Raw genomic sequence first — 24,850 nt, 5'->3', positions numbered from 1 at the left:
TTTGGTATCTTTAAGATAGATTCGATTTGCCAAAGTGTTAACACTTAGTCGGGTTTACAGTGATTCTATCATAGAAAAGTATTCAATAAATTATCGTATATTATAGCGGTTGAGATGATATAATCTGATGAGAACAGTCCTGCATGTTTCATTTTCAGATACTACTATCCCTAGTATTACAACAACTTTTCTTTAATGGAACCATTTCCAAAAACATTCGTTCGTTACAAAACATGTAATGTATTTCTTTCACCTCTGCTTTTTGTAATACAGGTTTCTGCTATATTTTTACCAGAAAATCCATGTCGTACAGGCATTAACTGGGGTACTCACTGCGTTTAGAGGGCGACTAGCTCTGCTACGAGGAAATGGGGAAATGCTTTTCCAGCGCGGCGACAGCTGCGTGGCTAATCCGACAGGCTAAACAGTTGAACAGTTGCCCCCGGGGGAGAGGTGCTGCAGAAAAGTAGGAAAAATGGAAAGAAAAGCATTGTTCGCTGCATAATTGAAAAAAAACGGGGGGGGGCAAAAACATCGTCAGATAAACACCGCCCGTTCGTTGGGTTGGCGGAAATGGGGGTTGTGGGTGGTGCCGGGGCAATTGCAAAAATAACAAAAGACAATGCCGGAGTGGCGACGTCCCGACGTGATGTTGGAAATTGAATAAAAATATGTATTTTTACTTATAAGTATTCCATATAGCCAACGTCAACAGCAATTTCCACCAAAGTGCACGCAACGACAAACGGTTGCTGCAGTAGCAGCAAATGCTGCAACATCAACAACATCCACTGCAGTAACACCTTCAAAGTTGATTGATAAAAAAAGTGTTTGACTGTAAGTAAAATGCTGAGCTCCCCTAATGGACAGGGGGGTACTGAAATGAGAGGGGGTTTCTCGGTTCTGGGGGCTGAAGTATCGAGTTGCTGCTCTAATGTGACAGCTCAATGCATTTTAGATGGCAATGACAAACTGAATTGGCAGCAACAATAATGCTGGCAGCAGCAGGAACAGAAATTTCATTTTATATATTTCTCAGCGAACAGTGCCGATGGAAAGTAGTCGCTCGTGTACTTCATCGAAAATGTTTTGTAAATAAAAAGGTAAAGGATATAAACAAATAAATTACCCTTCTAATCATTTAGAATAATATGATTTAAAACAACTGTCTTCTTTTAAATGTAAGTACTTGAACCAGATTTTCTCACTTAGTGTTAAATGAAATACCCCATAAGCTTTGTTTTTTTTTAGAATATCCTTGAAATGAAATATTTTTTATCCTAACCGAGGTAGTAGTTGGCTACAATCATCAGCAGTGAAATATCTGTCTTGGTCAGCAATCAAAGTGGGTTATCCTGTAAGCAGTGCTATAACTGGTTGGGAATTATAGCGTCACCAGAGCGGGCTTGACTTTGTCATAGTTTTTTGTATGCTTTTGGTAATTACATCAAAGAAAATTATGGAAAGAAAATCATTTGTACTAGTTCCTTAATAATTGGTTCCGCTTTTGGAAAGTGCAATGTTTCTTAAGAACTTAATGACACTTTTTTCAAAATTTAACCAAATATTTAAAGTTACCAAATATTTTAATTTCAATATTGAACTCTCCACAATCAAGTCTTAAATATTTTAGTATATTACAAAACATATAGTTTCCGATATTTGTAAGACGACTTTCCTGCGCCAGTGCTATGCTATATCGTCCATTCGCACTCAATCGCGCAATCACACTTAAAGGTAGCGAATTGGGGAGAATTCTCGTACCGTCGAGAGTCATAACGTAATAAGGAACCCGAACGGGAGCGGATGGAAAGCGGGCTGGAAAGGAGGAAAAACAGGCAACGCAACCGAAACTGCAACTGAAATGCTGCGCAAACAACTTTGAACGTCAATTTGTCAACTTGGAGCGAGAATTGAATGCAAAAAGCTTTGCGCCACATCGCTGACGTCGAGTCGTTTGCCCTGACGCAGTCCGAGCCAATTTCGGTTGGGGTCTAATGTGCCGCAGTCACGCTGCAAGCCAAGTTATTTTTGTGGATCTTAATGGCGATTAATCACACTACTTTCTGGCGGATGACCGATGAACAACTGCATACATTTGTTTCAAGATTACAAATTACTTTTATGGTTAAAAAAATTTTTTTTTTCGGAAACAACGAAAACAAAAGAGAAAATCAATAACAAAAAACCAAAATATATAATTTTGAAGTTCTAAAAGAATGTTATATGTACATCTAGTTTGAGAATACAAAAACCTTAAAATCAACATAGACATATGTATTATGCACCTAATAAAAGGACAGGGGTCTTATTTGGTGGCTATTTCTAACTTCAAATAATGATATATTTGAGTAATTTCGTTAAATCATTAATTTAAAATAATGATTTACTTGAGTTATTGAATTTGCTTATCATTAATTAACAAATACCAAAGTTACAACCAATTTAAAATTGATTTAAATAATGTCGTGTAGGGTATAAAGCTGTCCGTAGAACCGGTTTCCTGGCGAGGTGCATGGAAATGTCAGCTTATTACCGTTATCGTAGGTGCGGCAAACACGTCGCCGCAACTGCGACGTCGACCGCGGCAGCGACGCAGCTTGATAATGAGCCGTTAAGACAGACAGAAAGGAGAAGAAGACGAGAAAGCTTCCGCAATGCAAAACAGCTGGGCGAGAAAGAGAGGGGGCGATTGTGCAAGGCGAAATGCAAAACTGATAAGAAAAGTCCGCTTAAGTCGCTCTAATTATGTGAGTAAATACATACCTACTTGTGTTTGTATGTGCGTATGAGGCATCGAAATTCGGCGAAATCATACAAAAGATTCGCACGTGGTTTAGGACACGCAATGCGAGGGAGAATAAGAAAGAGATACATGCATACGTGCATATACTAAATGCGGGGGAGATGAAGAAAGACGAAGAGAGTGCAGGCAAATGCAAAAACAAAATGCTGCCTACGTGAGCGACAGCTCACTCCATACACACCTCTCCCTCACTCACTCCACCCTCTCGCTCACACCTTGCGATTAACAGGCAGAAATAAAGGTGTCGTTTGAAGATCGAAAAAATAAATACCCTATTGTACCCTGAAGACCCTTAACTTCTTTGAAAAATTAATTTTTTTGTTTATATCCCTTTGATAACTTTTTATCGCTGATGCCACTTAAAACCAAAGAGGTTTCAAATATCTTAAATCGACGCATAAAAGTATGCTATAGATTTTTTCTCCATAAAAAAGTTTTATAAAAACTATTAAATAGGAACCTGTTTATACATCAACAACTATTTTCTCACAAAAGAAAACTATTTTCAAGAAATCGGAATAAATTTTAAACTTTACATTAAATGAAGGACTATTCGAAATGATCCTCTTCAAGGGTATAATGAAAGAGAATACCAAAAAGGCAAGCCCGAAAACCTCCAAATTCTCCGTGAAATGCAATTCCTTTTCGATTCTTTTTCTGTTATTTTGCTGACTCGCTAAATTTGTTACCGTGTTTTCGAGCTTTCTGGTGTTGTTGTTGTTATTATTATTATTTTTTGCTTTGTCCCACAGCAGCAACAACAACGCCAACAGTGGCAACGATAACAACTTCTCAACCGTGCTGATGAGAGAAGTAAGAGAGAGAGGGCGACGGAGAGGGCGAGTGAGAGGACCAGGCAGCAACAATATTTACAGCTTTAGCGGCCAAAAGCACAGTGGGCCAAAAGTGGGTTATAAGGGTGCAGAAAAGTGGCATTATGTGTGTACCATAAACTAATGTTGAAACGGCAATGGTTTTAAATTATTTTAAAAGATTTTCTTTTCTTTAGCAAAGAACGGAAACTTTTAAAAATAGTTTTACTCCTTAAACAGAAACATTTTTAGACGTAGATTTAAAACGCCAATACACACTAAAATGGTAGTATCCAGTTGTTTTCATTAAAAGCATACATATAAAGGTCTAAACTCTTAAATATGACACACAAATATTAAACAAAAATAAACCTTTTCGACAAAGAATTTGTTCTAAAGTACTTCTTTAATTTGACTTTGTACACCCCATCAAATATTTATTTATTATAAAATGTATTTTCCCATCCTCCACGCAACTTGCAACAAGTGAACTGCCTTTGCCACACTGTGCCTTGGTTGGCTATTTAAAAATAGGTTTTCGGCCAGATGTCTGTGTGTGTGCCCGTTGGTTTCCAGCATCTCATGGTCGCCGCCATTTGGCAGCCGCTGCCACATGCGCAGAGCGATCGGATCGGGCCCACTGTGCAACGTGGGGCTGTTGACGACAGCAGCAGCAGGCAGTCGCAGCAGCAGCAGCAGCACCGATCGCAAGTCGCGACACGAGCAAAGCGAACGCAAAGGTGTGCGGGCCAAGAGGCGCGGGAGCGAGGGGTAGCGAAGAGCAAGTGACGAACTTACGGCCAACAGCAGCAGCAACAACAACAACGGCAACCGGCCCGTTTGGAGCAGCGCGCATGCCACACACAGTTTAAATATGTGAAATTAGTACAAATCGTGATTTCAACAGCGAACGACGAGCGGCGAACGAGCGTCGACGAAGTGGCGACAAAAAAAAGCACGAGCGAGCAGCAGCAGCAATAGCAATTGCCACAGGCAACAACAGTGGCAGCCACAACAACAACAATCGCTAGGCCAGAAAAGCAGCAACACCAGTCACCTCAGTAACTAAAGCAGCAACCAAATCAAGTGATAACATCAGACGATACAGCTGCAGCAACATCCGATGCCACAACTGGCATCACACAAAGAGCAACGCAAACGGTAACACTAAACAACAAAACATGCAACGGCAGAGAAATGCTTATGGAAGGAGCAATTACAACAGACACAGCTTCTGACAACAACAATTAAGAAGATACACCAATTAGAAAAAGATAAGCTACAACAACAGCTCATTTGACTACACCAACACTTACACCAACAGGTGTGTGATACAAAAAAACACAGAATAGCAAGTTTAGCAATATCAACACCAACAGTCAAACCAACCCTTACACCAACAATAAAAATCACACCAACAACTACTCCAAACAGTTAAACAAACAAGAACACCAACGAAAAACAACAACCAGAGAGACCCAAACTTACAACAACCTTGGTGTTTGTTGGTGTGCTCCCCCTCTCTCTTTCTCTCTAGTGGCAACAACAACAACAAGAGCAGTAGCCACACCACACTGGGGCGCCAACAACAACATGCAATAAAACAGCTGATAGCGACGGCAGCAACAACAAAGCCTGGCATTATCAAGCGAGCAACAACAGGTCGCGAAAAAAAAACAAAAAGCCCGCCTGCTGCAGCACTTGCACACACACACAGCAAGCACAGTGAAGAGCGGGTGTGTGTGTGTGAGAGAGAGAGAGGCAAAGGCAAAAGGCAACGGCAAAGTCGCACACCTTTGCGTTGATTTTGGACGTCGCGACACGGCGCTCACCAGTTGGCGCTTTCGCTCTCTCTCGCTCGCGCGCTCCCCATCTCTCTCTCCTTCGCGCAAAGTGCAGCTGAGCTGCCGCTGCCGCCGCCGCCGCACTTGCCGCTGCCACAAATACAACACAAACACGGCCAGCTGAACGAACGCTCAACGCTCGCCGCCGCCGCTGCTGCCGCCAGTCGAAAGTCAAAAGCAACGTGTTGTGGACGCTTTTTTCGTCGCGTCGTTGCGTTGCGTTCTCTCTCTCACTCCTTTTCCTATCACCAACACCAACACACACACACACCACCCACCGCCCAACGCCCACAACCCACCCACCAACCAACCACCCCCCTCGCAGGCTGGGAAAAACTTTCACCGCAACAACAACCACAACAACAATGTCCAGCAGCGCAGCAGCAGCGCAGTTCAAGCTCGATGCCAACTCCAATGCCATTGCTTTGATAGCCGATGTTGCCTCGCTGCCACTCCCACTTTCGCCCACTGCAACAACAACGGCCACGGCAACGGGGACGACGACAACAACAACAACGCCAGCTGATCGCGTTGAATGGTCCCGCTCAACAATACTGAACTTCATCGAGGACTATCGCCGGCAGCGAGTCCTTTGGGATCCCAACACCAAGGGCTATCACATCAAACAGACCAAATACGAGGCCCTGAAGCTCCTAAGTCAGAAATATGGAACAGAGATACGATCCATAAGATCGAAGATCAAATCCCTGCGCAGCTCCTTTCATAGGGAACATGGCAAGGTCCTGAGCGGTCGGGGTCGCGGGGTCATCTATCAGCCCATGTGGTTTGCCTATGAGGCAATACGATTCATTCTGGATGGCGAAAGGGATCAAGATCAGGTGCAGGATCAAGATCCAGATGGTGAGGCGGAAACGGAAGCGGACGAGAAGCTAACCCTGATGCACAGTCTGGACCTGGAGCAGCTGAAGGCGGACAAGCTTGTAGATAGGGACATTATACTGCAGGTGGAGCAGCAGCAGCAGCAGCACGACGAGCTTACCGCTCGCATTGCGGCCACTGTGGCCGCCGTTGCCGCCGCTGCAGCCGCCGCAAATGCCCGGGATCGGGAGCGGGAACGGGACGAGCGGGATGATGCTGGCGATTTGGATACCGCTCGGGAAATGGAACTCGAGGAGGCGGCGGCAGCGGGCGCGGTCGGCGCTGCCCTCATCGAATCCTCCTCGGCGGCTGTGGTAAGTGCTAAGTGTGTTTTTTCTTTTCAGCCAACCCAACCTCCACCTATTTTGCATGTGTCTCTCGGCCTTTTTCCCCCGCCCCGCCCCCTCATTTATTATTATTTTTTTGTTTTTTCGTATTTCTTTGGAGCTGTGTGTGTGTGTGTGTGTGTGCGAGTGGTTTGACTTGTTTTGCGGCAGCAGCCAGCACACGCGCTGCTGTCGCCGCCCGCCGTCGCAGGCGTCGCTGTCTAGCGGTTCGTCAGCAGCAGCGGCGCAACCGGTGGCGCACAGTGGGGCCAGAGATAGGGATAGGGGACGCCATCAGGTGGTCGCTCCACACTTTTTTTTTAGGCACAATGCTGCCTTGAGAACAAACCCTGTTCTAAAAGCTATCAGCTAACTGAAACCAAAATTGATACTTAAGCAATTCCAAAGAGAATGTTGTATTGTTTTGGTTTTACAGTAAGGCACAGATTAAAAAAAATTATTAAAACGATGTAATATTTTTTTTTAAATATTAAAAATTTCTAAAAATTTCCTTAATTTAAAAAAGATGTTTATGCCTAAATAGGGCCTTTCAGAATATATCCAATTATTTTCTTTTATACTTTTAAAACTGAAATAGCTGAAATCAAAATTGATTCTTTAACAATTACAAAGTGTATTATTTATTGTTTTGGTTTTACACTAAACCACAGAATATTAAGTTTACTAAAACACTGTAATTATTTTAAAATTTTTTTACAAATTTTTAAAAATAAATCTTGTTATAAAAATATGTTTATGCTTAAATAGGATATTTTAAAAATATATGCAAAAATAATTTTTCTTAAAGTTTTAAAGTTGTAATTGTTTCTAAGTAAATTTACAACATGTCGTATGAGTAATTTTTTTTTGCACTAGGGAGATGTAAATATTTGTACTTCGCTAAAATATTGCGGTTGTTTTATTTTTTAATTTTCAATTTTTTCAATCTTTCTATAAATAGGGTCACTTATTGAAAACAAAAAGACCTTAACCTCTTTTCTTGGTGCACATGGCGTATGCTTGATATTAAATGGCGTATGATTGATATTATAATGCGCCTTGAGGGCCACTACAAAAATTTAAAATAAATTTTCAATTCATTTATTTCCTCAGAAATATCTGTTTTAATTTAAAATTTAAGTATATATGTTAATGCCAAAATAAGGAACACTTTAAAATAATACATTTTAATTTTTTCTGAAACTATATAATTCAGAGACACACTATCATAAAATAGATAGTGCCCACTGTGCGCGGTAGCTGCTATTGCGTTGCGCCTGATAAGCGAGTATTGGTGTTAGTGTGTCAGTGTGTGTGTCAACTGGCTTTGATTTGCGCTGCCGCTTCTGCTATACACAGCCCCATACCTACATTCACATATCTATAATGCATACACATGTGTGTTGCATCAGCCGTAGAAATCGGCGGCCCCACGTTTTGCACCGACCACGCCCCTCCGCCCCGCATCGATGCTCCGCCGCCCCCGAGCAGCAGTAGCTCCAATATACATACAAACACACATTCGAACATACTTGGCAATATAGCAAGTTGCTGGACTGCGTTTTTTTTATTCCTATGTCGCCTTGTCCGCTCGTTCGGTTTTATATTTGATTCGATTCTCTCCCGAAAAAAGTACGAGACTTTTGGGCAGAAGCAGAAGCTCGACAAGTAATCGGGGAACTTCAACTGCATGGCGAGCTTTCTCCGGAGCTTTGAAGAAAAGCCTGCAATTATGCCCAGTAGCTAGTTTGATCGGCGTCCCGGAAATATATTAATCTCTAGTTAAAAAGCAATAGCATATGCAATATTAATATTGTTTATTATTTATACATTTTTCAATACCAAAACCTATAATTTGGAGCTCGCATCTTAATAAATCTGATAAGTATGTATACCTAGACCACCAACCAAAGTTAAGTAATTATTGGTTAATGTAAATCTTTAACTGTAATACTTGTAATTTGGAAGATACCGTTTTTCGGATATCATAAATTTCTTCTATTTTTCATAATTACCTTGTAACATCATACCTTTTGATACATATCTTTAGATAATAATGTCCTTTAATATTATTACGAAATTGTTAAAATAAAAATATTATTTTAAAATATAGAAAATATTATCGTCCAATTTTTGAAATATCATTACTGATTTAAGAAGTTTACATATTTTTTATAAATATCATATTTAAACATTGTATAGGGTATTCCCTAGTCGGTGCTTTAATAATTCCCCCATTTCTTCTGATATTTTTCGTGTGTCTCTTATATTTTTTTGGTCAACTGTCTCACGTCCGTCTGTGGGTCTTTCCACCAGTTGGTCCACTTCGGTGTTGAGTTGGCTGCTGTCCCGCCCGTACCGTTCGTACCGCCCACGCCCCTGAACCCCTAAGCCCCCGAACCCCTCCCCCAACCACCTCGTCCCGCCGTGACTAATTTAATCGCCAGCGGCTCGACTTGCGAGTCTGCATCTACATACAACCACTTTTGTGTTTGCTTTTTATTAGTATTCTAATTTGTTTTCTATTTCTCTCGCGTTTCTCGATTTGCCTTGCGTCTGTCCACTATTATTATTATTTTGTTGTTCTTTGTTATTATCTGTCTGGCGAATTCTCCACACTGGCATAATTGTATTTAGTATTTGTTGTTTATTCTACGGTCCCCGCTAATTCTCAATTTTTTTTTTCGATCTTCGCAGACACGTTCCTCTTCCGATTTGGATGGCGAGAATTACTGCAATATCAGCGCCGAAGATGTGAAAACAGAAATTGTAAGTACCCTACTGCTGATTGTTAATCGCACTTTAATTGATTCGACAAGTTGGGGTTATTTTTTGGGGGATTATCTAACCTTTTTTGATCTCAGACCCTGAAGTGTTTTGTCAAGTGGTCTGTGGGTGTAATTAGAGAATCATTTTTGACACCAGCCTGGGGTTCCAAATCTTTTTTGAATAATGAATGTATTTGGTATTAGGAGAAATAACGATCATTATCTGGAGTACCGAAATTAATCTTATTTTTAATTATTTTATTAATCGGTTTATATCGTTTATAGTTATAGACAACAATTTAAAAGGTACAATTTGAACTTGAATTAAACTACTACAGAATCCTAAGAAAATATTTTTTATGAACAAATTATAATATGGCAGTAAAAATCAGTGACTGATTTGAAATCCGGTTCACGTGTACCCCTTTACTTAACTCCAATGATATAATAAGTTCATCAGTCATTTAAGATCCAGCAACTTTTCTCATTTTGCTGATTACGAGCGCAGAGCAAATAAAACGATTAGATTTTCAGCCGATAATTATACTTATTAGATAAGGCAGAAGTGTTCGAAATTCTGTAACTAACTTAATTCGATGACGAATCTTATCAATTTATGACGTCCACAACCTGCACATTGACCGTCGAAACCTTTTAATTTCTGAAGGTCATTGGTGTTGCCAAGGCAGATATGATACATCCGTATATCTCTCAAGATAAGCCTTTAAGTTGAATGCATGTGAGTCACTTGACCATTTGATTACACAAATTTGAACTTCATGAACTGAATGCCAAGCGGTGCCCAAAAATATTTGTTATAAATCATATTTCTATATAAATATAATATTAAATGGTCCCAAAATAGCCTGACTGAGAAAGATCTCTCTTCCGATACTTTCCCAGACAACGTTGTGCCAACAAACGATTTAAATGACACGATTCTGGGGGCTTATCAAAGTAGCCACATGTCCCAGACCTCCCTCCCTTCAGAAACTTGGCAAACCCAGGGATTGAATTGTTTATATTATTAGTATACAAACAGATGCGCGTCTAGTAAATAGTTGATGAAACAACTCAGCGATGATTTCGTCAGACGTTGATACTATAAATGTATAGGTATAGGAAAACGGGTTCCGGTATTTTTTGACGAGCCCATCTTTAATCAAAATAATTAATAGGGCTGATGAAATACGAAACAGATTTACTTTACTAAAGGGAAGAGCCCATCCTTCGTAGGCTTGTCTAAATCAATGGGGAAATTGCGTTTAATTTAGATTGGGCATTTAACCTTCAAAATGGAAAAAGCGCACCTAAGGGTTGAAATACATATAGATGACTCAAATCACTATAGTTTTCTTTTTAATAAAAATGGCTGAAAATAACTTTTGAACCATAAATGAATAAATAAAAAATAAATTAATAAAAATAAAGCTCCGAAGATAAAAAACTTTAGATTGGGTTAGACTTTATTTAGGTGTTCCTTCCATGAAACACTTGTATTGAATGTTGGAAAATTGTATATTGCATTGTATAGTATTTCAAATTACAAACATTTTTGGTATAGCTTGAAAATATTCTGGAACTCCTATTTATTTTTTTTTTTTTTTGGCTTATTTATTGTCTTTGGAACAAGTGCGTAGTGGATACTTTTCAACGCTGTCTAAAACACATCCAAATTTTCCCCGATTTTTTCGCTTTTCCCCTCCAGATCGAACACGAATCGGAGCTGGGGATGCTGGATCGACGGACGAGCACGCCGTCGCCCATAAATTACTACAAGCCGACGGACTTAACGTACAACCACCGCAAGCGCAAGGCGATGGGCGTGGAGCACGTTTTGACATTGACGCCCATCAAGGCGGTGGGCGGAGCGGCGGGGGCGGGCGGATCCGCTGGCCAGCAGCAGCAGCAGCAGCAGATGAACCACAGCCAGCTCGCGTTTCAGGCGCTCCAGCAGCACTTTAGCCACAATCACAGCCTGAGCCTGAGCCACTGCAACGGGCAACCGCAGCAGCAGCAGCAGCCGCACCACCACCACCACCACCAGCAACATCAGCAGCAGCAATCGTTGCATCTGCAGCAGCAGCAACAGCAACAACATTCCAGTAACATGGCACAAAAACGTGATCGTGATCGTGATCTCTCAACGTCAAATGGCAACGGCAACGGCAACAGCAACTGCAACAACAGCGGCAGCAGCAACAGCAACATCGCCGGGCATACCAGCAACACCTCGCTGGACCCAGCAGCAACATCCAGCAATTGCAGCTCGAGCAGCAACAGCAACACCACGCCCCCCAAACCGCTCATCGGGGGCGGTGGCCTGAGTGCCAATCATGTGGACGAATATGGGGTATTCGGGGAATACGTGGCCATAACCATACGCAAACTGAAGACATCCAAGTCGAAGATCGTGGTGAAGCACCTGATCAACAATCTGCTCTACGAGGCCGAGTTGGGGAAGTACGATCAGGGGATGCCGGCCAGCAAGGAGCCACCGCAGCTGTACAATATGCAATAGGGATAGGATATATCGTCGATGGGACCACCAAAATATCTAGACAAACTAAACTGGGGGAGAGACAACCAACGCACTAGTCAGCAAAGCAACAATGGGTCAAAACCAGAGCCAACAATTCTAAAAAGAAAGAAACAAAAACCTGGGGGTTTAGCACACGGGGTAGCGGGGGACATGAGCATTTCATTCAGGGACAAAGACCATATAAGTACTTTATCTATATACATTTATTAACACATAAACGATATCAGTGAGTATATCAGAAGTCAGTCAGTCAGGGGAGTGCAGTTGAAGTAGGGATGAAACAAACATACCATTAATTAAATTGAATTAATTATAAATGCTTTACGTTAACTGTGTACTTTTATGCACACTCCCATATACACGTACATATTGGTGTATATACATTCTACGTTTATAAATATACTTTTTATGATTATCGTTTTTTGATTTCACAGGCGTTATATTTTTGATTTTCGTTTTATTATATTTACATTTGGCAATAACACTTTGAACTCAGGTGCCTTTATTTTTTTAGTCAATTAAGCCTTGTTATCTTATGCATAAAAGCGAAACAGCAAACAAAACGCAAAATGATTGCAAAAAATCTACATGTAAAGCAAATAAATGAAGCCGTAACAACATGTAAATTTAATTAACTTTTTATCGCATATGCAAATCCATATGTATAAACTTAATTCTGTAAATAGTCTAAAAAAACGAGAAGAGAAAATAATGAAACATGAAATGTGCAAATCTTAATTTTTGTTATGCATAACTAATTTGATTCGAGCGAAGGGCTCCAAATAAAAATGCAGAAATGTTGAATTTCATTTTGAAAATGACACGACTGAGTTTTATTACTGTGTAGGGAAATGTGTGGGATTTTTATGGGTATCGATTTTTAATTACAGATTTTCTTTGATTATCTATTCTATGGTTTTTCAGGATATTAACATGGATGTTTGGTATTAGTTTGCTCCACTTTATCGGTTATTCAGGCTGTCTATTTGGTAATAAAAGCATAAAATCGAAGTTCTGATGGGCCAACTTATTGCGTATTATCACAGCTCCAATCCTTAGCCATGTAAAAGGGTTCGATTGTGTGCCCTGTATTGCCTAATTATTCCGACTGTCAGCCATTGAGCAACTACCGCCCAGAACAATGAAGCTCGTTGTTCGCCCTCGATGCGTTTATTCATATTCATACTCGTACTCACATTTACATTCACAAGCTCGTCGAGGGTCTCGTCCATAAATCACAAACGCTCTCAACTGTATCAAAGAACTAGGCAATCCAAAGGAGGGGCAACAAAGCAAACATTAATTGCTAAATAAACAATTCAAAAATATACAAAAATGATAATAACTAATTTAGCTTTTATGGATTGCCCTAAGAAAATTTCACTCTTTTAGGGCATTTTGTTTACTCATGATTTTTATAGCCTTGAAGATATGATAATATCCGAATGGTTCTTAGAAAATATTTTTACTTTTGATCGTTTTGGATGAAAAACACTTCCCATCTTTCAATTAGGTCAAAAGTTTATTCAGTTCAAATAACTTAAAATGGATTTCTAAGGTTGGATTTTAGTCATAAACGCAGCAAATGACGCAAATTGAATAATATATTTTGCACATCTATTAAGCAAATAGATATTAATTCATAGTTAACAACATTTAAACCCCTCTAAAAGCTGGTATATAAATAGTAAATGACTGAATACAATATTAAATGACGAAACGTGTTAGTATTAATATATATTATCTGTACTTTTAATAATATTTATTTGTGATGAACAAATATGCCTTGTGATATTTGTGAAAAGCTCCACGTTTCCGTTTGCATTTGTGTTGTATTCATTTTCCCATTGATCAGCGATAAGTGATAAATTAGTTCCTTTATAACTCAAACAGTCTGTTTGCACTATATAGTGTTAAAAGTGATAAATGGAGCAATATAATGGCAGTGCTTAATCCCATTGATCCCGCATTGACGTAGGTTTCCGCTCTTAAAAGAAAAGCAACCACCTACTGCTTTTAGCTGATCAAAGAAAAGCTCGAACACAAGGTAAATATTTGCACTCGAATCAGTTTCGAGAGTAAATAGTTTCGAGACGATACAATTCCAGGGCGTCCATGGAACCAGTAGGTTATTTAAGGTCGTTGCTAATCATCTTTTACTTGCCCTCCCCGAAGCAATTGCATTCAGTGGTAAGTAATCTCTACTGGCGAAAGAATACATTGTACATTGCTGCAGCTCTAAGAAGTCGCCCAACTGTCTGGAAATGCAGATTACGTTCATCCACAGCTCATCCAATTATAGCTCATTCCAAAGGTTCCTCTTGCGGATGTGGCATAGATATTGCAGGGCATACTACTTCTACTACGTGAACTCTTGAAGATTAGGAGGCGACAGTTTCCATTTTTGGGATAACTAATGTCAAAGCTTTAAAAGGAAGGTTAAGATAAAGTAATATATATATATTGTTTTGATAAATTGGTATATTTGACATACAAAAAATTGTTCTGGTTGTTATTTCTGGGTTTTAATTGAAATTAACAACAAAACAGTTAGCTTAAAAATGGATGGAAAACATTTTGAGGTAATATTTATAATTTTGAAGATCATTCAAAAGTTGAAGAACCAATAAAAGTTAATCACTTTTTGTCCTTTAGTTGGGTGACACCTACCATATTTATATAAAATAAATAAATTTTTTGTATATAGGGTGTTTTAATAGACAAGTTTTTAAAATTGAGTTTACAATTTAAGTTTTAACTTTGTATTATTGTTATAATACTTGTAAATTTTATAACATACCTATAAGTGTTGTTAGAATATTTAAATTCATATTATTACTTTATTACTTTAAATTATTAACTTAAAATTATTATAAGCTTTTTTATATTTATTTATATTAATTACTATTATATTATTAGCTATTTTCCATTTATTCATAATAATTGTTATTATATTATGACTTAAAAAGTCGGCCTACCAATGATATTCCCAATAAATGGCAGCCCTTAACTTTCGTGTAATTTCCTTCACGACATGATAAATATCTCAAGTTGTGTTTGTCGTTTTATCACAACTTTTGACGAGCTGCGACTACAAGTAATCATTGCAGGCAAATATCAATCATGTTCAGGCCCATACCCCCCTCCCCATATATACATCTACAAACATACGACTATATACGTGTCAGTATCCACACTGCCAATTGCCTTCCGATAGAGGCGTCGACATCCCCAAGTTCAGTTCGTAGAATTCGCCCAGTTTTTCTACGAATCCAACTCGATCGTCTGCCACTTGGTCTCCGTTTTTTTTACTGCACAGGGGCGTAGTGCTGGGGGGGATACGTATGTGTGCGGGGGGCGAATTGGCCTGAAGCTTGCCATCTGGAAATGACGCAATGTTTTCGAAAACACATCAACACCCGAGTTGTCGGTTGTCGTTTCTGCTACAGCTTTTTGTTTTGCTCGTTGCGATTCGTTTCGCTTGGCAAAATCAACAGCAGCTACAACAACAGCGATTACAATTGTTAATCTATATAGTATTTATTCTCATATACAAACATAATTCGCTTACATATACATCGAGTAAACTAATGATAAATTCTAGTCGCGTACTAAGCAATAAATGGGACTGATTGTTACACTAGAAAAAAACCGTAAACCTGGGTATCTGAAAAACCAAAATCCTTAAAGCACCATATTTAACTAAACCTTTATTGGAAAAGAGTTCGAAATGAATTTCAAAAGTCTGGAACTAACGGAGATACGAATTCCGTTAAGTATTAGAAGAAATGGGAAATTAAATATATTTAAAACCAATTTTCTTTAGGAGTAGATTACTTATAATAAATGGACTGTAATTCTAATTTTCTACAATTCAGGTTAAACACACTTTTAGGTGTAGTTTGGATACCTATTTAAAAGGTAAGATAGTAAGTCTCAGAATTAGTTGTATTTTTATTATTCTTAATATTATATAAAAACCCTGCGACCTTAAAAATATTTCATACTGTTTATTGTTGGTTAATCAATGCACTTTCAGTTTATTTCCTTTTATGAAAGAATAATTAATGGTAAAATTCCTGAAACTTAAAAAAAATTAATTATATCATATCATATAATAACAGTTAGATAATCGACTTTTTTATCACTATCTGCATATTTATTTTTATGAAAGAAGAAATAATAAAATCCCTGAAACTTAAAAAAAAAAAAATAATAGCATATCATATAATATCAGTTAGATAACAGATTTTTAAAGTTTTTTGTTGTTTAGCCAAATCTTTATTTGACATGATATTTTAAACTAAAGATAATTATTTCCCAGTGCCTCAACTAGTGCCAAAAGAGGACTACGACTTTGCAGTCAATGTTGCTGCTGTTGTTGTGGCAACTTTTGTTGCTGTTCTGTTGACCATACTGTTATTTACAAGTATTGCCGGTTTTGTTTTCTTTGTTGCTGTTGTTACTTTGTGCGGACGGATTTTACTTTGCCACTGTTGCTTTTGGGTCTGTAAAGTTTTAAAGTTACCACTTAGCTTACTGGGCTTGTTATTTCTTTTTTTTCCTTTAAACATTGCTGATATGTTGCTGGGGTGTCAATGTTTTTCGTACGTTGTAAAGTGTATGTATTCCTATCTTCTTGCTTTACTACATCTGTTAATAATTCTGTTATTGTCTTGTTTTAGTTTTTTCCTTTTTTTCTTTCGTTTTTTGTGGCTGCTGCTCTGGGGGCCCCATGTCAGCAATCAACAGTTTGCCATAAATTATTTTTGCAAAATGCTCACGCTCCAATGCGACCCCAGGGAGTCAGCACACACACACTCAATAATACATATATGCAGGGAATGATAAGCTGCGAAACATATATATATGGTCCCATTGCGATTGTCGCGCAATCGAGCATTGAGCAAGTCCCCGAGCAAAACCCCATCCACCATCCACCATCCACCATCCCCATTCGCATTTACAACACCATCCCCAACCCCTTGGCAACCCCATTTTCCAACCCATTCCGCCTCCATTGTGCTGTTAGCCTCTAAGAATATCTCCCGCAAGTCTGGAGATAAAGATAATAGTAATAGTAATAATACGAGTAGCCAGTTCCAGAGCCCTGCATTTGTCACTCGAGCATTGAGTAAGGTTGGAAAGTGTTGTAAATCAATTAGGCAAAAGCCTTCGCCGCCAGTTGAAAGTAAGGCAACTTACTGCGTAGTACACAATGAAAAATACTATATTGCATATATGTATCTTTACTTATCAGTCTAACCATTACAAAATGAATTAAATATGTTTTAGAGATACCAAATCAAAATCAATCAAATTTATAAGAAAACTGGTTCATAATGCATTTGCATGTTTTGTTTCAGTGCCGAAAAAGAATATTTAACTTTAAATACAAGTGTTTTTATTGAAATGAAAACTAAACTAATGGATTAACCAGCACCTAAACATTCGAATAAAATTGTTTTAGGATACCTATTTTAAATCAAATTCACAAATTAATATGGTCAAACATAAACATAATATTCAAAGTTGACACAGAAATTTGGAATCAATTTTAAAAATCTTTTTCAGATAATCATGAGCTATAATTTTTGAGAAATAATTTCTTTCGATATGCAGATGATTATACATACATTTATTTTTCAGTGTAAAGCTCCATAAAAACTGTAAAGTGGGGGACATGCACTGCCATTATGATTTATGGCAAAGCAAAATGCACAAATGCTGTTCGATTTGCTAGGGGATTGCATCTCCTGGTCGTAAATAACCCAGCCGGAACCCTGGAATGGCCATCAGAACTGGCCAAGAGCTAATTTGTTGCCCTAATGGGACACCAATCAGGTGGGACGCAGGTGGGAATAGCTGCAAGTTCTGCCTGGCTGTCCATCTATCTAGATACATTCATAAATAAATCTATTTTCGATGGAAGGAAGTCTCGGGCAAGTGCAATTTATTACCAAAATGCTGACGCATTTAAGATTTCTTCAGCATTTCGTTTCAATTTCCTTTTCAATGTAATTTACTTGCTATTATTCTTGCAATTGAGTTAGAATTATTTTGCAGAGTAAGCATTTAGTAAGGAAAGTTTTAAGATTGCAAATGATTTTCCGTTAGTTTTGTAATTACTAAAAGACATAAAAAATACAATAATAGTGAATGTTTGAATGTTTATTGTTGCTAATAATCAATCAACTCCAAACCTATTAAACAAAAAACGGAAATTATAAAAAAATACATTTAATACATATGTAATATTTGATTTTTTATGGACACTTTTAAATTTATCTATTTCTGACATTCACCAATAAAAATGAGTGTAGTTTGTTTGTGGATGTTTGTTATGACAAGCAATCAAAAAGCCATTTGCTGAAAATGTCAATAAAAATCGAACAATTTTAGTAAGCGAGTGTCGCAATCTGTATCAATTTAATTCGGTTTAATTTGATGCTGAGAGTGTTATTTTTGGACTCACGCAAAATATTGATCTAAAATTAATTAAACCGCTAAAATTATTCACATTCTCTGGTATGGGCAATCACTTAAATACACATTTAATAATGCAAACATTTTAATGAGCAAATAATTTAAGATAAGACTAACCGGATTTTATGATGGTAGGGCGGTTCTTTCACAACATTCCGAAATATTTTTAAAATGTTTTTGCATACATAAATTGCCAATTACTTGTTTATTTTTACCCTTGACTTAATTTGTCAAGACGAAAATTCATTTTTGCATGGATTTTCGTGTTGCCAAGCGAATAAAGGTTCCACTCAACTCTTCTGCTTTTTCATTTCCCGCAGCTGTCTGGTTTCGTTATTATTAACAACAAAAAAATCTCTCAAAAAATATGAAAAATAATTAAAAACCTATTAAAGTCAGGGGACTTACAAAAAACAGACAAAACAGCAGAGAAACCCGACAAAAGTGAACAATAACGAATGAAGAACAGTCAAATCAAATTACCCAAAATATAAAGAAGAAGCAAAAATAATAAAAAATCATTAAATGCACGAAATGGCAGAGAAATGTGCCATGGCCATTAAGAATTATATGCCCAAATAAAAAAGAACCAAGAGTCGAGCCGTGGAGTAATTATTATGCGAAGATCACGTATTCCCATTTTGCAAACGCAAACGAATGAGGCTAGGACGGTGGAGTGGTGATTGGGGATATTCTACTTATAAAGGGGATGCCAGGGGGCGTGAGTGCAGGCCACAATAGAAGGACCACGATTTATGCGACCAAACACAGGCTGCAAAATAAAAACATAAAACCAGACGGGGATTGAGTGGAAGGCTCCGAAATTGCAAATACCCTCGTCTATTGGGGTAAATGCTTAAATAATGGTGCAATTTCTAGAAGCATATAGGAAAAGTTCCATATTAAAATAAAAATCTTTTCAAATGAGTAGGGCTTTTTTTTTGGTTAGTGGCAACCAAAGTATTTTCATTTATTCGACTTTTTTTGAAGAAATACCTTTTTAATAAAACGTTTTTATATATTTTTAAAACTGGTATCTAAATTAATCATTACTATTTGCTATATTAATCATTTTTGGATATAAGAAGTTGTGCTAATTTTAATTTTATAAATTGATAAGGTGCTTTTTTTAAGATGCTACCGAGAATGTTTTGTACAATTATTATTTTTGTTACATATATATTTATAAAAATCCGAAAAAAATGGATCAAACATTGGTAACATTTAGCCCGTAGTACATCTCTTAAGTTGTCCAAACTTATACTCTGTTCCTCTAAGCCGTTCTAGTGTTAGCCTTGGCTACATTTTTAAAGATTTACATCTAACAAAAACTCACTGATAATTACCAAAGCAAACTCTTTAAAGTAGTCCCATACTCACATGCTCAGTTAAGAAAATCTTACCCATATGGTAATTAAACTGCATTTTTCATATTTCAATAATATTTTAGATCATGAAAATCGATAATCATGTCAACCAAAAGGTTTTAATCAATGCTTTTATCATTTACATAATGATCACTTTTCTTATCTTAAATAATATCCCCCACTTGAAGGGTATAGAAACCCCTAATGCCAAAGTGTAGCAAACAAAACAAGTGTGCCGGTGCATGTGAGTGAGTGTGCCTGTTTGTGCTGGCCAAAAATAAATTTCAATTTTGGTTTTTGTCCACATCCACATCCCCATAGCCATACCCATCCCCATACCCATTGTCGTTCTCGCGTCCATCTCCATCTAAGCACTCCGACACCTTGCCCGCCCCAATATCCTCCATATACATATAGGGTGTACCGTTCCCAATACCGAAGCCCCTTCCGCCGGGCATCCCCACACCCAGTAATTGGCTCAAATTACAGAAACTCGGCTCCGACCGCAAATTCAGGCCCCGAGCTCGGCTCAAAAACATGCCCAAACCCGAAACACCGAAAACCAGACCAAAACCAAAACCAAAGGCAAAACCAACGCCAAAGTCCGTCCCGTTCCGACCACGACTCTTATTATTGTCATGGCACACAATATTGTTTCCAAAAATGAAACGAAACGAAACAAATACGTGACCAGAAATTAAAGAAAAAAATAATAACAATAAAGAAGGCAGCATAAAGAAGGCAGTGGATGTGGCAGGGAGGCTGAAATAAAAACAAAACTACGACAGACCCCGAAAAACTGTGCAAAATAAAATAAGGAAACAGCAGAAATCGCGTTGATTTGAATTTTAAAATGTTTCATGGCATTTGTTTTGTTTGCCTTATAGCCATCCACCCCCGAAATACCCCGCTCAGTTTTGTGGTCTCGCTGTGCTCTGCTAACTTTGTTTTTAGACACAGTGGGCCTTAAAGTCACTAAAGCGCTGGAAAGATGGGTATAAAACTGAATGATATATCACAACAATCCACTTACAAACATCTGTTTTGTAAACTGTCTTAACTTATTCCCCTTAATCGAACCGTTTATATGAAGTGCTTAAATAATGTAGTTTGATTTATGTTTGATTTTTATGACCATTCATTTTAATTATTTTTGAGAAAGTAAGGCAGGATGTTATTTTAAGGCTAGATTGGTCTTTAAAAATTATTTGCACAATTTCGTATCATACTATATGACTTTCTTGATTGCTCGAAGTATAAATATTTTTAACACTCACTAGCTTGCATATTTATTTTAATCTAAGCTGCAGGCATTAAAAGTTTAGTAATAAATCTTTTGGTGGTATTAATCTTTTTCAGCCTTTCTGTTATTTAACAAACGCTATATTACTATCTATCATTTAATAGATGCTTTATTACCAGTAGGTTTAAGCCGTTAAAAGTTATTAACCAAAACTTATTACAAATCAGCGGATACAACATACAACATAAGTATAATATTCTTACATACTATGGGAACTTTTAGTATTAGGTACGTATTTTGATCACTAAATAATTTTTTTTTTTTAATCTCAGTCACAATATAAGTATTAAAAAATCTAATTTAACTCACCTATTCATCCCTGAAGCTAAAAGTCTGAAGCAAAATGAAAAAAACTGTTTACCAAAAAAATTGAACATCAATGGATTCAACATAAATTATAAGTTAAATATTATAGACTTCTGGGAGCGTCCTTTGGATTACCTTTTTAATTATCATCTCTAAATTTATGTTTGTTAAAAATCATTGATCAATAAATAATATCAAAAATAAAATAGTTATCTGTTTAATTTACTTTACCTATTCACACCTAAAGTTCACAATCCAAAAGTAATCTCTTCCTGGTGTTATATTTTTGGCTGTGGCAGCCACGGTGCCCATTGGTAATATCTATGGTTATCACTAAAAAAGTTTTACACTGCCATTTTCTGTCATTGTTGCTGGTTGCGTTGTTGCTGTTGGTATTCCTGGTGTTGCTGCTGCCACATCCAGTTGTAGTTGTTGCTCTGTGCCATTTGGTGGCACAACTTTGCAGCTCACTCCTCTATGTGCACATATATACAGGGTATACAGTGTATATATAGACAAACTGGAAGCCGCAACAAAGTTGCAAGGCAGCGCTGTCGACGTCCCAGACCTTATGCCTTATGTAAATTGTAAAAAAAAAATTGATAATGAAACTTTTCAACGCAATAAATAATAGCTGACAAGGGACGGCAATCGTCGGGAGAGAGTGCGAAACAGAATCGGTATGGGAATCGAAATTGGTGGGGGGGGGTTTTGATATGGAGATGGAGAGGAAGCTATAAAGGAAAGGCATGAAATTTTACGTTTATTATTGATTTCGTGTTGAATTTTTGATTATTTCTATAAATATTACAAATGGGAAAAGGTGGCGCATTCTGGTTTTGGAGAGGGGTGCCATAAAGGTACCCATATATAGTATATATGGGTGAGTCCCTAGCCCCCTCGCCTTTTGGCGAACACGACACGTGCGATGTTGATAATGCCGCCTAGGTCAAGTTTGAGCGTATAAGTAGTACTACACTTATTATTCGAACAGAAACATGGCACACACCCGAAATCATTTACACAACAAGAAAATATTTAATACTGATTGTTCCCTATTGTATTGGGTATGTTAAACACGCATCCAAGGAATGCAGAACCAGAAGTGAACTATTGTATTTCAAATCTTATCTTAAGAGACCAGAATTCTATTTTATTATTATATTTATTAGAAATTTAGCATAGTTAACCTATGGTATTATTCGTTATTTTAAGGAAAAATATATATGGAAATATAATAAAATAAATAAAATTAAAATTGGTTCTAAAATGTCTTTAATTTTATTTCATAATGAATAAGGAACTTTTTATTTGAAACTAAAAATATGTAAGGAGTGATTGAAAAATGGAGAAAAACATAAGGATGCTGCAGGCTTCCAAGAAACACATATTTGAAGCATCCTAAACAGAAATATTCATATTAAAAAAGTACTTCTCCGATCCCATTTAATTTTTCTCGGTGCATTATCATCCACGCACCCAGCCGCCTATTTTTTATGATTATATTTTTACTTTTCGGCGCTCTCGTTTTCGCGTATCGGCATAAAACTGAAAAATAAACACACATAAAAAATAACAAGAAAAGAAGTCGTCGTAGTGGAGGAGCAGCGTCTAAAATTGCTATGCAAATAAAGAATATGGCCTCCGCCCGCCGCCGCCCACAGGCGCCCACAGTCACGCCCCCCGCCCCCAGCCGCCCAAAACCCGTACACCCGTAAGACCCATACATATATGTTCAGTGTACATCGTACACCTATGGGGACACACAGCCGAGATAAGCAAACACTCCCCGCACACATCGCAACACACACAACAAACACACACCTGGGCCACATCGATGCTTATGAGTTGTGCACACATAAACACACAGCAACAATAAAAATGGGGAAAAAAATAAGTAATGGCAAAAGGTGTGCCGGCCATGTTGTCGTCTTTGTCTTGGCCCCCTTTATATACCCATCCCTCTCGCTATCAGACCCGCCAACGCGCAATAAAAAAATATTCTAAGGCAAGACCCAAAACAGACAACCAAAAACTGCTCGGCTGAATGAAAAAAAAAAAGTTACAAACAAAAAACTATAAACAACAAAAAGTCATCAAAGTTGAGTTTCGCTTGGGGTCTCAGTTGAGCTGATAAATTTTGTACCCTTTGCCCCAAAAAGCAAAAGCAGAAAAACACTTTTCCTGCCCCGTTTCCCAATTGGATTTAAGAATATTCAAAAATTCAATTACGGTGGGGGAAAAGGTTGCCCAGGGATCTCGAATGTGAATTGAAAACTTTTCTTTCGCATGGAATACTTAAAGATATTGCTTTTAAAACTTTTAAGAGTTAAGCCCCGGCAAAGTCCTCTAAGCCATTTGGGATATTAGCCTTGAAATGCTTATAAGATATTGGAAAATGCAATTGAGTTTACATTTTATTGTGTGTATATTTTCATTTGAGTTAAGGTTTTGATGCTTTTTTGACTTACCAATAAAAAATACATATGTCTCCGATAAATTGTTTTCAGATTCAAGCCACAAAAAGTCTGAAAATTTAAAACGCAATACAAAATTGTATGTTGATTGTATAATCATTTTACGATAGTGATAAAAAAAACATAACTGCTCTTTCAAAAACTGAGACAATCACTTCGACAGTACCAACGTAAGTGACCTAATAAATAATATTAAGATAATTCCTTTGTAAACTTATTTGAGAATACAATTTTAAACTTATTTTTTAACAATATATATTATTGTAAAACCCATGCTAACTCTTAACGTCGATACAACCTGATATATCTTTCTATCACAGCGTAGGGTATCCAATTAGTAGGCTTCGCCCAGAATTGAAGATTGAAAATGAAACAACTCAAAAATGTTTCGCATAAAAAAACTATAAATTGCGTCTGGCCCGAAAATTGGAATAATAACAAAACATGAACACCCAAAACGAGTACGAAAACAAAACTGAAAATGAAAATAAAAATAAAAATAAATATAAAAACAGAAGTCATAACAAAGAACGACTTTAAGCATGGCACGACGACAACTCATAAATATTTAAATTTGTTGTTGCGTCTGGCTAGTTGCATTCTATAATTGTGTTTCCATTTCAAGTATTCTCGCTCGTGTTCGGTTTGTGTGCCAGTCCTCAGGGTGGGTATTTAAAATTTTTACTGATTACCTATGTAAACAAATAGTAAAAAATCGTAGACTCAATTGCAAATATTTACACGACACGAGCAGGGATCCATAAATATGTATATATATATATAGAATACCTAGCCCATTCAGACCCCAGACAGACCCATCGATCTCTGCGTAACCCGTCTCAGGCGCATCTGGCGATAGTTTTGAGTCCCCTATACCATTATCATATACTATATACCATATTAGAGAGTGACTTATCGCCCGACTGCAAGTAGA

The 24,850-nt window shown here is 37.6% G+C and overlaps 1 protein-coding gene across 2 annotated transcripts; it reads left to right on the top strand.

Annotated features, from left to right (window-relative positions):
- The first annotated feature begins 4,286 nt into the window (after window positions 1-4,286).
- Dyro (Dpt-YFP repressor by overexpression) lies at window positions 4,287-12,798 on the top strand. 2 transcript variants are annotated; one of them, XM_036816125.3, is made up of 3 exons: window positions 4,287-6,655; window positions 9,365-9,436; window positions 11,144-12,798. In XM_036816125.3, exons 1-3 carry the CDS (start codon window positions 5,828-5,830, stop codon window positions 11,954-11,956), a joined length of 1,713 nt encoding a protein of 570 aa, XP_036672020.3. In that variant the 5' UTR covers window positions 4,287-5,827; the 3' UTR covers window positions 11,957-12,798. The 2 variants fall into 2 exon arrangements, with proteins under 2 accessions (XP_036672020.3, XP_070851685.1); XM_070995584.1 differs by lacking the exon at window positions 4,287-6,655 and adding an exon at window positions 9,006-9,027.
- The last annotated feature ends 12,052 nt before the right edge of the window (window positions 12,799-24,850 follow it).

The sequence above is a fragment of the Drosophila suzukii genome, chromosome 3 (genome assembly GCF_043229965.1).
Source record: "Drosophila suzukii chromosome 3, CBGP_Dsuzu_IsoJpt1.0, whole genome shotgun sequence".
Classification (NCBI taxonomy): domain Eukaryota; kingdom Metazoa; phylum Arthropoda; class Insecta; order Diptera; family Drosophilidae; genus Drosophila; species Drosophila suzukii.
This window is presented reverse-complemented; position numbering and strand designations above follow the sequence as displayed.